Consider the following 14,511-nt stretch of genomic DNA (forward strand, 5'->3'; position numbering starts at 1 on the left):
AAGTCAGTGACACAAAAATGTAGAGGTAGCTGGATATGTGGAGAAGAATGAGGATGATGAAGTTGAAAGACAAATAAATATAGAAAGGTTTTAGGACAATAAGAGAGGTTTGAAGTGTAGGTTGAGAGGAATTATAAATTGCAGGAAGGTCTAAAGATGAATGTGAAAGATTTATCTGTTTAGATAAGTTGAAAAAAAACTAGCAAAATAAGTTGGGAAAAAAGTAAATAGGATAAGAAGAGATATTGTAATAGTACGGTTCAGATAATAACTAGATTATTAGTATACTTTATTACTTTGTGAATTAAACTTTTGAAAAGCCCCAAGTCCCAATTGCTTATATTTTGTTGTACAGAATTGGCTCTAAGACAACAACAAAAAAACAGTTGACATCATCATTGGATTAAATTTGGTTCTCAATATAAATATATTACATTAAGGAAAAAAATACCTCATTATAGGTTTGGTTCTACCTGTGAAACCAGGTGGGCAGTTGCAGCTAAAGCCGTTCACTTTGTTTACACATGTCGCGTTGTTCTCACAGGGGTGAGACAGACACTCGTCAAAGTCCAAGTCACAACGCTCTCCGGAGTAACCGGGACGGCAGAAACATTCAAAGCCACCTGCAAAACATTCCGCATGTAATAGGGACTCTGTTTGGGTCTACAGCAGGGATTCATAGAGTGCAACTAAAATAATACATTCCAGAATCACCTTTGTAATATTCACACTAAGCCATGTAACTGAAATGGCAATTAATAAAACAACAAGAAAGTATACATGCTGTCAATACAATCCCCTAATATATTACATTCCCATATTTTATCTATTTTAGTTAATATATTACAGCCCCAAAATTCTACATCAGTCTGTTACCTTGAATTTAATCTAGTTGCAATGATCGACTTGAAGACTTTGGCAAAGTAGTTTTAAATTACTATCTACATTAGTGAGCTTTTTTTATTTAACCATCATAAAAAATTTCAAAACGGATAATTATGTTTGGTTGAATCAAAGAAGTTAAAAAAACATTTAACATGTAAAACACAAATTGTTAATATTTATTATGTTGGGAGTAAGAGAATGTTATAAAAGTAAAACTAGCCTTAAGTAAAGCATATGTTTGAGTAATTTCTTATCTACCATACTGTTGGTAGCCATTAATCATATTATGACTAATAGGTATTGTAGAGCTTCATTTTTGTGGAGAAAATTGAATTAAGTATTTCAGCTATTGAGTGGGACTCGTATCCACTACAAGTCCATAATCCCAAGAACACTAGTCTAGAAAAATTACTTTGGGTTGGACATAGAGATAGATTTACCACTAGACCAACTAGGCTGCAGCCTAGGAGTGCAATGTTTTGTAGAAAAACATTTTTTTCAAACAAAAATTAAATTTAAATTTTGTAATATAATAATTTGTTATGACTGCGATTGGTGATGACGATATCCCCGAGATTGGAGATGTCGACAATTTTGCTGTGATCACAGGGAAGTTCCATCTTTGGGGAGGGGGTCGCTTGTGTTAATTTGGCCTAAGGCTGCAATTACCCTATATTCAAAACTGATTAGACCTTCTTTTGACTTTTCACATCTGGTGGTTAATTCCTATTCAGAACACTCTTCTTCACACTCAGTAAGCTTTAATTAAAACTATAACAGATCATAACCTTTATTTTACCTTGGTTGTTGAGACAGATGCCATTGTTGCAGATGTTTTTGTTTTCAGTACATTCATCAACATCCTCAGTACAAAAAGGACCTGTTAAAAAAGAAACACAATTTAAAACATCCAGAAATATCATACCTTTATATCATGTGAAATATGGCTTTTAATAATTCTAGGTTTCATGGACTCTAACCATAGAGAAATAGTGAATACAAACAGTTAAACCTTTGCAATTTGAGTTTTAAGGAATTTTTCATAAAAAATAATTGATTACAATTCACAATATTAGCCACTTTTGTTTTTGTGTTTTGAGCTTTAAAACTGCATGTTTTGGCTTCAGAAATTTGTTAATCTTATGGTTTGTTAGTCACTTAGATTCTTATTATAATAGCTCACACATTATTCAACTAAAAAAAAATCTCACCGTTAAGAATTTTATTGTCTTTAGCTTTTAGCCTCATAAAACCTTCTAAGAAATCTTATTTTTCCAGTAACAATTTGAATGTTGAAAATGGTTGTCTCGACTCAACTTCTGCCAAATTCGTATCTTGCAAAATTAGAAGATTTTTCATGTCTTAATAACGAGATTCCGTGTCGCTTATGTGGGTTTTTGGTAGTGATGGGTCGGTACCGGTTCCTAGCCAAAATCGATTCTCGGTTCTCGTACTAACTGTACCTTATTTAAAACTTACCTCTCCAGCCAGGAGGACAGTCGCAGGTGTAGTGTGAGGGTCCGTCACGGCACGTGCCGTTGTTCTGGCACGGGTTGACAGGGGGACACTTGGCCATGGGTAGTTCCTGAGAGCAGTTGTCTCCCGTCAACCCTGGCGGACACTGACACTCATAGGAGTTGACACCATCAACACATACTCGGCCCTCGGGACACACTGCCTTGTAGCACTCGTTGATGTTGTTCTCACAGTGAAGACCCTCGAAACCTTTAGAAAAAACATAGGCTTAAATGTGAGATAACACGTCTTATAAACTCATATCATATTAGGTTCTTTGTGTTTTAGTGAATTTCTCTATAGGGACATAGTAAATAATATGTTGGTATGTTTGGCTTTAATTGAGCAAATTCAGTTATCAATTAGTTGAGATGGGGACACTACCTAAGTGCGTATTTTAACCCAAATACGAGTAAGGATTAGTGTAAAATGTTGTGGGATGATAAGTGTAGCTTTTTTACTGACTAAGATCGGCTATTTCATTAGTCAGAATCATTTATTTAGAGCCCAATGATTAGGGACAGCTGGGTCCAGTGTTAAACCATCAAAAAGCTACTGACTTTTCTCAGGATCGAACCAGCTACCTTTTGATTGCTAGGCGAGCACTTAAATCGCACATCTACACAGCGAGTGATTAATTAAAAGTGACTAACTATAGCTAAAATATATACTTGCTCAGATTGGATGATCTATAATGAGTTTTGAAGAGTTAAGTGTCGACTCAAACTTACAATATTTACTGTGTCGTGTTTAATGTTTTGTATAGATTAACAAACACACCCAACAGAAAAAAATGGGGTTAACAATTAATCAGACTACTTGATGGAATAAATAATTTTCTGGGTGACAAAATGATTTGTCACCACTCTGTATACAAAAAAAGTTCATTTTCATACTGCTGGGCTACCCAAAATTGCTGATTTCCATTCTAGTCAAACATAATTATGATTATGCCTTTCCCAAACAAACTTTTTCCTTACTGAAACAATGGTCCGTGATAATGTATGCATAATTTTAATACAAAAGTATATTTTTCAGCTGAGTTTGAAATTATCTGCAAACCTATGCTACATCAATTTTAAAGAGAATTACTAGAATATGGGTGTGAAATGTTTTATTATTTTAAAATCAAGAAATTTTGTGCCATTTTTGCATTGTGATAAAAAGTATTGTTACTCGAGTAGTAACAAAGTAGTTACTCGAGGGCCTAGTAGTTTGCTCACTTCTAAACCACTGTCTTGCCTCAAAATGGGTCACTTTCAAAGCTGGTAACTATGAAATATACTATTTTGGGTATAGCAAACAGATTACTATGTGCACATGGATTACACTTACATGGTGAACTAAAAAACCTACTAGATGGACTGAAAACTTTTCGGGATAAGACTAAACAACTTAAAGGACAGAGGCGGCAAAAACCCACAGAGTGGAGGAAATCACATTCTTTCTTCACTAAACAACATACTAAGTGGACAAAGGAATTTACTGGATTTACTACACAACATACCAGGCAGACACTCGCAGTAGTAGCCGTCGCGTGAGCCACGTGGCTGGCATGTGCCGTTGTTGAGACAAGGTGAAGGTGTGGAGCTGCACGGGTCTCGTCTGATCTCACAGCTGGCTCCTGTATACTCAGGAGTACAGTCACAATGGTAGCCGTTGACCAGGTCTGTACACAAGCCTCCGTGCTGGCAAGGCATTGACGCACACTCCTCTATGTTGGTCTGGCAAGTCGCACCTGTCACAGAGAAAAGATGTTAAGAACAGTCATTTACAGTGTCAGTACTTATCTTCTTTTATACAGTTTTACTCAGAAAAAATTCTTATTTTCTAATATAATGAATATCCAGACAAAGGAAACCCAGATTTTTAGGGGGATGGAGCACATGTCAGAAAGTAGCTGTAGTTTATATTTCAAGACCTTAAGCTTTCTGCTTCTGCATCTTCAAAACTCTGCGTAAGAATTTCAACAGGACAAATAACTAGAGAATTGAAAAGTGAGAATTTTCACATAAAATAAGACTCCTAATTGAATCCATTGGACACTTGTTTTAAGGAATCCACAATGAAGTGAAAATGATCATATTATTATATTTCAAAAACTACATTACAATATACATTACATTTGATAATAAAGCTGTTCAAAATACAGAAGAAATTTAGTATTTAAGTAAACATATATTTTAAATCTTCCATGCAGAATTAAATTTGGAAAAAGTTGAAACATTTGAACAACATTTAAAACATTGAAAACATTTGAACCCTTCCCAACCCACACAAACCTATATCTTATTTATTACCATTCACATTCATTATGTTTCCAAAGTATCAGGGTGTCCAGCATTCCATCAAAGTAAACTTCAAGGACAATCTTAGGTTTTCCAGGTTCAAAATTCAAAATTTCCAGGACAAAACTTGCCACTCAAAATAAGCAAAACTTTATACTTTACTTGATAGTACTTTAAAACAAAACCCCTTTGGCAAATTTTGTGATAAATTCTCACGACAGCAGCCACATCGGCAGCATGCTGTTGTCCCATTTTGCAGTTGTGGCAAAATTCAGAATGGTCTCCCACAATTGCGGCAACATCCGAGATCCCCTTAGTTGATCATGTCAACCTCTTGTTATTTCCCACAATCACAGCAATAACTGTGATAATTTGCCGTGATCAATGTCAGACATCCGTGATTATACCTTAGATACTGCCTTAAAATTCACGTACAATTCTCGGTTTTCCCAGTTTCTAGGTCGGCTAGACACCCTGAGTATGCATGCCAGTTAGAGAAATACCTTACCTGGTCCAAGGTTGTAGCATTATTGTGCAAGCCAAGCATTAGGTGAGACCTCCACCACTGCTAGGTTAGTGCCCGGCTACATAAGCAACCTAACTGTTAGTGAACTGCGTGCTACCAACCAACTACCAACAATCACAACTTGAGTACATTATAAACTACTTCTACAGAGTACAGTTGAAACAATTTGTTTATTTGCTTGGTCAGACTGGTGTGTGGGGAAGATAAGAAAAGTTTGTTGAAATTTCTAAAAGCATTTGCCAGTGTAGCGTTCGCTCTCCCAACTATTTCCCTGTCTTGTTAGTAGGTCATTCTACAAGGAAATTAGTAGTGAAAGGGTTGAAAAACAATTTGTTTCAACTGTAAGTAGGCAGAGATGGGTCGATTCCAAAATAAAACTCTCAATTTCGTCACTTCTGTCTTCTGTGACTAAAATAGGAATAAAAATGCAGCTAATCAATTATGTGCATTTTATATCTATTCTGACTGTAATAACTACTGTAATCATCAGTATGTATCACGCTGGTGCTGATTATTAATACAGTAGTATTGAAAATGGTGTGAACATCTACTTATGGTAAGTTAGCACTTCGCAACAAAGCACATAAGTTATCCTACATTATGGTGCTAAGCTGTTGCTGTGTTTATAAATTTTAATAAATTAATAGGAGAAAATGACAAATTTAAAGATACTTTCTTGAACAACCTTTGGATAACATCACTTTAGAGTCTAAATCAGTTGTCAATTGGCAATAGCAAATATTTACACGATTTTCGTCAAAATATTTTAAAACACAGACAAAATTGCAAACAAGGCCGATGCCAAAATCACAGAAAAATGTTAAGAGCTGGAACTGCTAAAAGGAATTCGCCCATCTCAGCCTTAGGAATTCGCCTTATAAGGTACGATAAGGTAAACTACTCAGAGGAGGATAATATAATATACATCATATAAGTATTAAAACTAATTATAAAGAAGAAAGGTTATGAGACTTACAAATGTTGAAAGGTGGTTATTTAAAATACAACTTTACTTATAACTACTTTAACATAAGCAAGTTTAAGAAAATGAATATTGAATCAATCTACAAAGTTGTATTTATTACTTTAATATGAGAGAAAGCTAGGAAAGATACAAGTACTATGTTACAGAATACCAAAAGATGATGCAAGAAAATAGTCTGAAGAAAATTATACAACCAATGCTAATAGAGAAATTCCAAAGTTACAATTTAAATTATGAATTATAAAACTAATGTAAGCCTACTATAAGAATGCAAGCATGTAGATGGTAAAACATTTAAAAAACAAAGACTTGAATCAAGTTTACAAAAGAATAATGAACTGTAAACTATTTTGTGTTGCAGTTTACAAGTAAAATTGAACTTTCATTTTGTTTGCAGATATTATTATTAACCACAAAAATGTGTGTGATAATGGTATTATTAGTGGTAAAATTGTTTGTGTAGGGTTCAAGACAAACTGAGACTATTTTGAAAATAACACCATATTGTTAAAAGAATGCCATTAATCATTTGCAAATTAGAAAAATCCCTTATGAAGCACACCTTTTTCTTTTACAGTGATTTAAAATTTTTCCAAATTAAACAAAAGACACAAAATTGATAAACTAACTTAATATTTTCCAAATGATTTTTTTATAGATCAACTTATCAATTGTACTTTTATATGACACCGAGTAAGGAATCTCCAGCTTTCACAACTCATCTAGCTACTGCCAATATGACATTCTAACCAGTGGGCTGTGTAGTTTAGTTATACCAGTTGTAACTGTATAGTTTTGAGTTTGAGTATTTTTAATGAACTTAGCACCACCTAAAATATTTCAAGCACATTATTTCTTAACATATTTCCACCCAAAAAGAAAATGGTTATACCAATACTCAACACAATGATATAAAAAGTTTAAGATTGTTGATTTAAGTAAAAACTTATAATACAAATGAAACAACAGATGTTTTCTGATTCATTACTACTAGTCAAGCCGATTCCTTTTTCTGTGTCGTCATGAGTGAAAGCAAAAGCTACAAGATAGAAGATAGAAGCGGTGAGAGAGAACTGTAGTAAGCAGGTTTGATGGTCAGTTACCTGTGTAACCTGGTACGCAGGTGCAGCTGAACCCTTCACCAGTCGCTGCGGCTGTGCAGGTGCCTCCGTTGTGACAAGGCACGCTGAGACAGGCATCAATAGGCTTGCAGGCAGAGGGTGGCCCTACAAGTCAAATGGCAATATTGAGTTTTATAAAAAAATATTGTCTGAAGTGTTTATGATTACTTTAAAGTTTAAAATAAAAAGATAAAGATATAATATCCAGTTGGCTAAATTGAGAGTCAAGAGACTAGCTAGACTATTGCAATGCATAGACAAATAAATCACTCAAGACAAGGGTTTAAGAAGGTTTATAGGACACCAAATTTTTCTCCTACATTTATTCAATACTACCAAAATTTTGGCTGTAAAAGTAAATAGTGAAATCAAATGTGTTCAAATTACTAATCAAACTTAAAACATAAATCTTTGAAGTATCTCTTATGCTTCTTTGGTTACTTGGAAGGGCAGTTAAGATAATAACTGACGTTTTAGTCTTGTGAATCACTTTAAAAATCTTGTTCCAGGTCATAATAAATGCACTAACTTTAATGATGCATGTGAGATAATATAGTTTACAGTTCGTCTTTATCTGATATTTTCTAAATAGCCCCTGTATATCTAACAACGAAGACTTCCACTTTACTTCATGTTGTAACAACTACCTGTGAAGCCAGGTTTGCAGAAGCACTGTACTCCACCAGGCTTGTCGTAGCAGTCAGTGTTGGCAGGGCCCCCGACACTGGTGATGATGTCACAGTACACCCCCGTATAGCCGGCGGGGCACACACATCTGAACCCATGAGCCATGTCTTCACACGTACCTCCGTTGTGACACGGCCACTTGCTGCAGCTCTGCACCTTCTGTATCATCATGACAGCGGTGAGAAAAATGTTAAATAACAACAGTAGTATAGTGAATAAATTGTTAATACACTACATTAGGGATGTTATTGGACGGTTTATAGCAGAGATTGTCCATCACACAAGTAATAGAAAACGAGTTTCACAATCTTTGAGGTTATGGAATCTGATCTCGTCCACAGATTCCACATACTAAAATGTTGTGAAAACTTGTTTATTATTAATTATGATGGAAAATGTCAGCAATAATTATCATTAAATAATCTTCTAGATACAACATTGGTATAAAAATAAACATGAATAAAAACATAAAACATTTTGCCTAAAGTATTATTAATTTCATACACATTGTTTGAATCAAATACGCATGAACTTGTTTAAATTTTTTTTTAAATCAAAGATGGATCCAGGTCAGTTTTTAAATATTTTGTTTAACAACAAGATTATGAGCAGGCTTGCTAGGTGTATAACATTTGCTGTAAGATATGTTAAAACCTTTGAAACTCTCTGAAGGATTGTACAGTATTTTGAGTTATGAGTGTACTTTCTTATTTTCTTCCATCTCCTCATCCACTTAGTAGGCTTAGGCTTAGTTAATCCTGTTTACCAGAGCCGTATCATTTTAAAGATTTTATTAGAAATCACAGTACCATTTTTATACTAAGGCTATCTGGAACCACCCCTGAGAAATCTACTTACAACTTAAATCAATTTTAACGATATTACAATGTACTATAAACCAGCGAAATTCCAACAAAAGCACTATTATAAAATGTTGCCATAAATGCAAAGCTATTACAAGTAAAAATTACACATTATCATAAACATCAAAACCCCCCGTAATAGGTCAAATAACAGAAATATATTAACAGAATAACAGAATTAGAAACATTAATACTAGAATATATAGTAACTGTGGTTGTTATGTCCTATAAGACAAAATAGGTCATTTTAATCTTATATTAAAGATTTATAATCGACAACTTACAATCTCACAGTTCTGTCCCGTAAATCCACTGACACACTCGCACGAGTAGCTGCCGTAAGTGTCGAAACACTGGCCTTGGTTGAGACAAGGTGTCTCCTCGCATTCGTTAATGTTTTCTTCGCAATGTCGTCCTTTGTATCTAGAACAACAGGCCAATATATATGTATACGTATCATGTATACCTACATTAATATGTATATCTACATTTATATGTATACGTTATACGCATATGTTTTATGTTTGATTTTTGACAAGTTTACTAAGGTTCATAATGATATGAACTATTTAGAATCTAAAATATATATATATTTATCACTATGTTCATAGGCTATAAAGTTATGTCAATGGGATTCTTTTATAGATGCATTTCTGACTGCAGCTCACAAGAATACGTGTTAAGCAATATTTGTTTGTATTGCCACTCTGTCTCTACTAACTATATTATTGAGAAGGTTAAATACAGGTATATAATACAAATAACAACTTGTACTTTATTTACTCCTTAGTTTTGTGCATCAGAAAATGCATGCAAAATTAATGAGGTATGCAACATTGACGCAAAATCAAAATTACTACCAAAACGGGGTCTTATTTGCACAAACCTACCCGGTTCTATTGGATATATAGATTTGTTTGTCTCATTTTGATTGTTAAGTAAAATACAATAGTAATCAATCCAACACACTAACCCTGTGCTGCCACAGTTACAAGTGTAGTTGTCAATTTCGTCCACACAGATGCCTCCGTTCTGGCAAGGCTGTGACAGGCACTCGTCAATGTTGATCTCACAATCTTTGCCTGTGAAACCTGCAAAACGGACAAATGAATAATTATACGACTGAGCCTATTGCTAAAACATTAATTTTTGTTTTGTAGTGATTGTGGTTGCTGATCTGGGTTTCTGGGCCTTTAATTGTGCTACAAAAGTCTCAGTGACTGAAACAGTGCTAAGGACAGTAGAGGATTACACAAATTAATGAAATTATGTAAAACATTCTCCAACATAATTTTGCTTTTTAAATATGAGAATAATGAAATATTTACTGTTTTAGTAAGAAGAAATTACAATTTCTATTTCAATACCAAGATGTGAGGTAAAATGAAACCACATTTTATGATCCTTTGTATTGTATGAGGGGACGGATTCAGCAATCCCACATTACCTCCATTAATTGTCCTAATCAAATATACTAATCAAAAAGTTTTTTTTTTATATGCCAACTATAGTAAAATATTAACTTCATGCAGAAGAAACCTTAACATAAATAGATTTTGTTAACTCCTATAGTTCCACAATACCAGAGGTGATATGAAACAGTGTTGCTAACTTGGTAAATATGTTACGCTAACGATGGTTTACCTTTAAGACAGAGACAGTCGTAGGTGTTGGCAGTCTGGCTGACGATGCAAGTGCTGTTGTTCTGACAGGGGTTGTTCTCACACACTCTTCCACTTACTTGGGTCTCACAATGCTTGCCTAATACAACAAACTCATCTCATCACTTTTTTTATTGTTATATACATTTAATTTATTGCACTCCCATGACTCAAGAGTGGTTCATACCTGCTTGTAACACAATAAAATACAAAACATCTATTTGGTAGTAAAAAAAGAACACAATTGTTTCCACAATTGCAACAAATGGATCACCATCAAGACTATCCTTTAACATTTTCAAAGGATGCAACATTCCATGTATTTTGTTTTGTGTTATATTGATAAAACTTTTTTTAGTTTAAGTCACTATTGCATGTTATTATTTAAAAATCAAATTATAGTTTTTTTAGTAATAATCAATTCCCTCATCATCCATTTTAAATCATTTTAAATTGGTACAAACATATTTTTTTGAGAAAAAGGTACTTTTAAGAACACATTAAGGAAGGCAGAAGGAACGGATCTCAACCAACCTACCCAAGAAAATATTGTCAAGCATGAACTGCACAAAGAAGTTCACAACACATTCAGTTCACATGGGGGTTTCTTCAGAAGAAAGTTCCTTCTGAAGTTAGTTTTGTATCCATTCCCTCTTTCTTAAAGTATAATCATATTAAATAATAGTTTTAAGTTTTTCTGGTTAACATACACACTTTTGTTACTGTTAATAAGTATAGAGAGTGAAATATTTATACAGTAGGCCTACAGAAGTCAGTTATGTGTTCGAAATGTGAATGTCCAATTGGGATGGGACGCAACTCGGCTTATACCATAATATGACTGAAAGAGCATCAAATGGCGTGTGATGCTTAGTTTAGCTTTGTTACTGACTAAGACCAACTGCTTCTTTAGCGGAGCTCTTAACTATGAGCCCGATTATCAAAGACGGGTGGTCCGTGAATGGGGTGTGTGTATCCTGTACCCACCTATGAACCCCGGAGGACAGATACACTTGTAGTTGCCCACGCTGTCCTCTTCACACTGAGCTCCGTTCTGACAAGGCTTCTTGAGACAGGGAGGACCTGGTCACAGAACATACATTACACATCTACCTAGACAATTGATGTTTACCTTCCATCAGCCTTGAGCGTCAGGTCATGTCAAGTTATATTCTATCCATGTAGAAATTAATATACTGGATTAAGACCAGTATTAGAATGCATGACATGTTTGATCGAAAATGTGAATGTCCGACTGAAATTTTTACATTTATATTTTAAATGTTGGTATAATAACTATGATGATTGGATCAGAGTAACTACATGGCTCAGCTTTAAATTTAGACTGAACAGCAAAAACGTAAAAGTACAGATCTTATAAAAGATGTAGTAAAAGCAATAAATTTTCAACGCAAATTTTGGAACAAAAAATCAACCATCTTGTACACCCGGAAACCGCCGTGTGGGAAAAACAGCCTTGATTTTTTTGCTCTCTTTACTGGGGGCTATTCTGTACCTCCCAGACTACCCAGCTCCCCTTATGAAAAGTAAGATGGACGTCCATGGTCAGTTGCTAGTGTTAACAAGGTATAAACCAATATTAAGTTATCATTTAGGTCATTTGTTATACATAATAAAACACTGGCATTAATAAAATGACAATTAATTGATTAAATTAAAATTAATAGAATTGTGAGCTAATAGTGCTAAAAACATTCCACTATCAAGAAGCCATGCAATAAATAAGCAGTCTATTCTATAAACATGCTGTAGTAGCAAAGAGGCAAAAATGAAGACAACTACTGCAAATTTTATTGAATACAGCAAAATTATATATAACAGTAGTAACATAGAGACAACAAGGGAGCTTCCAAACCTAAAACAGATGAGTAGCAGTACAATTTTATAGTAAGAAGATTACTATTATATCGGCTTACACTTCCATTTTTATAACTTATTAGGCTACATTATTATAGAAATCAATATATCTTATCTGAAAATGTTACTAATGTGTCAGTTTTGTGTAGTCATATAAACAATGCATAGTATGCTTGGTAGATTTTCATTTTCAACAAATAAATTTTGCTTACTTTTACATGTACACTTTTACAGTATTTGCAGTCTTTATGTTATGCTTTAAAGTCCTAGTACTGTTACATTATATAGCCTAAAGAGCTTTTTTTATTCGTCTACTCTTGAATTCAATCAGTTCCCTACAAACTATGAAAGAACTATGAATGAGATGTGGACATTTTCCACAACAATTAGTAAATAACAACGTTTACATCATGTTTCCCAATCTGGGATTTGATCCCATCCTCATGTGAGAAAGTATTAAAAACATTACATGAAAAATACAAAATCCCAGTCCAAGCTCAGAAACACAATTGTAAACCACTCACAGTACAATATACAAACCCAATTAAAACAAAAAGAAAATCCTTAGATTTTTGTCTTTTACTATAGAAAATTATGTTTTTTAATATTATAGCGTTTAACACTAATAAATACACAATACACAGTTAATTTAATAATTATATGAACTTCAACCATCCTCAATATACAATGCAACTGACATATCTATTGTCATTGGTAAGCCATTGGCAAAAACAAATTCATTTTTTTAAGAGCATATCCCCTGAATGGTTTGATACTTGACTACCAACTTAACGTTTAAATTAAGATAAATCCATAAAAAGTTGTCAATTACATAAGTCATAAACTTATTGAATTTGGATACATAAAATGTCAGTTCAAGTAGCAAATTAAATGCGACCCAAACTCAACTTATTTCAAACTTCCCTTACTTACTGTCAACATTTTAATTAGATTTGTAGGCCAAGTTAAAAAGTTTACAGCCACAATCATACTTTTGGCTTTTATTTCCAGAGTACAGTTTTTAACCAAGTGTCGAAATTGCTACAATATTGACATTAAGAAATACAAGTCAAATTAGAAAAACATTTAACATATTCCATAGATTTCTGGGATACATTCTAGTCAAACAGCATTATGTATCTGTTTATCAAAGACAGTAAAATGGGGATCGTGGTAAAACACATATTTTTCATATATGATGTCCTATACATTTTATAGGGATGATGTCTAACTGACGGTGTATCATCTTAAACCTCTTTTTTTTACTCATGTTTTAAACAAACTCCTAATAAGTTGTCACAACGCTGACATCCAATGCTCCGTTAGTCCGCAAGCCACACCCAAACGTACATGCACCTTCACACCCTGTCCTGGAAACGTATATACAAAAGTGGCAAAGAGTCCGAGGTGTTTTTGTCTCACCATGGTCCACCTCGCAGTTGCGGCCGCTAAACCTCGCATTACACTGGCAGTAATAGTTGTCTGGACGAGTAATGCACACACCATGCGTCATGCAGGGCTGATTGTGGCACCTGTCCTCGGGGCTACCTGCGAACATGCCCTCTCACATAGCACTACAGTCACTCATCGCCACACCGTTGCCGCTACTAGTCACACCGACACTTGTGATTTACAGAATTTAGGGGACTCTAGTAACATTTGAAAAGGAAAATAGTTCTTAAGCCCTGTGGGCTATATCTGTGAATTGAGGAAAGCTCAATTTGAACAAAGGTTAACCTAAGTATGCTATTGCTTTCAAAACAAACAAAAAATTAAACCATATTTAGCTACCTATTTGATATTTATTAAACAGTTAAGTGGGCATCGATATTTTATGCTCTACAAACATTTAAAAAGTATTTTAGGTCACAGTTAAAGGCAAAGACAGTTTACAGCCAGAGGAGCTCGGCTTGCAATTACAGTAATTACATTTCTTTCTACTTAATGATTTAAAACGATGAAAATTTAACTGATCTCACAAAACTAATAAAAAACTCAAATTCAGCAACAGTTGACACAATTTTAAATGTCTTAAAGTTATGTTAGGCCACGCCATCCACATATGTAATTACATATGTAATGTAAGGGATTATATATTGTTC

At 34.1% G+C, this 14,511-nt stretch overlaps 1 protein-coding gene across 2 annotated transcripts in view; it reads right to left on the reverse strand.

Moving 5' to 3' along the window:
• LOC128991492 (protein crumbs) overlaps nucleotides 1–14,511 on the reverse strand; it is a 74,919-nt gene that overhangs the window by 22,914 nt on the left and 37,494 nt on the right. The window contains exons 5-15 of one of the 2 annotated variants that reach the window (XM_054414415.1): nucleotides 13,832–13,957; nucleotides 11,519–11,614; nucleotides 10,515–10,631; nucleotides 9,844–9,961; nucleotides 9,155–9,293; nucleotides 7,968–8,166; nucleotides 7,303–7,425; nucleotides 3,908–4,138; nucleotides 2,365–2,610; nucleotides 1,685–1,765; nucleotides 474–623 (exon numbers count right to left, since the gene is read on the reverse strand). In XM_054414415.1, coding sequence (XP_054270390.1) covers nucleotides 474–623; nucleotides 1,685–1,765; nucleotides 2,365–2,610; nucleotides 3,908–4,138; nucleotides 7,303–7,425; nucleotides 7,968–8,166; nucleotides 9,155–9,293; nucleotides 9,844–9,961; nucleotides 10,515–10,631; nucleotides 11,519–11,614; nucleotides 13,832–13,957 — 1,626 coding nt within the window. The remainder of the gene's footprint in view (nucleotides 1–473; nucleotides 624–1,684; nucleotides 1,766–2,364; nucleotides 2,611–3,907; nucleotides 4,139–7,302; nucleotides 7,426–7,967; nucleotides 8,167–9,154; nucleotides 9,294–9,843; nucleotides 9,962–10,514; nucleotides 10,632–11,518; nucleotides 11,615–13,831; nucleotides 13,958–14,511) is intronic. The other variant, XM_054414416.1, reaches the window with a different exon arrangement.

Source organism: Macrosteles quadrilineatus, unplaced genomic scaffold, assembly GCF_028750875.1.
Source record: "Macrosteles quadrilineatus isolate MER2022 unplaced genomic scaffold, UCM_ALF_1.0 Scaffold_4__1_contigs__length_99947679, whole genome shotgun sequence".
In the NCBI taxonomy this organism is placed as follows: domain Eukaryota; kingdom Metazoa; phylum Arthropoda; class Insecta; order Hemiptera; family Cicadellidae; genus Macrosteles; species Macrosteles quadrilineatus.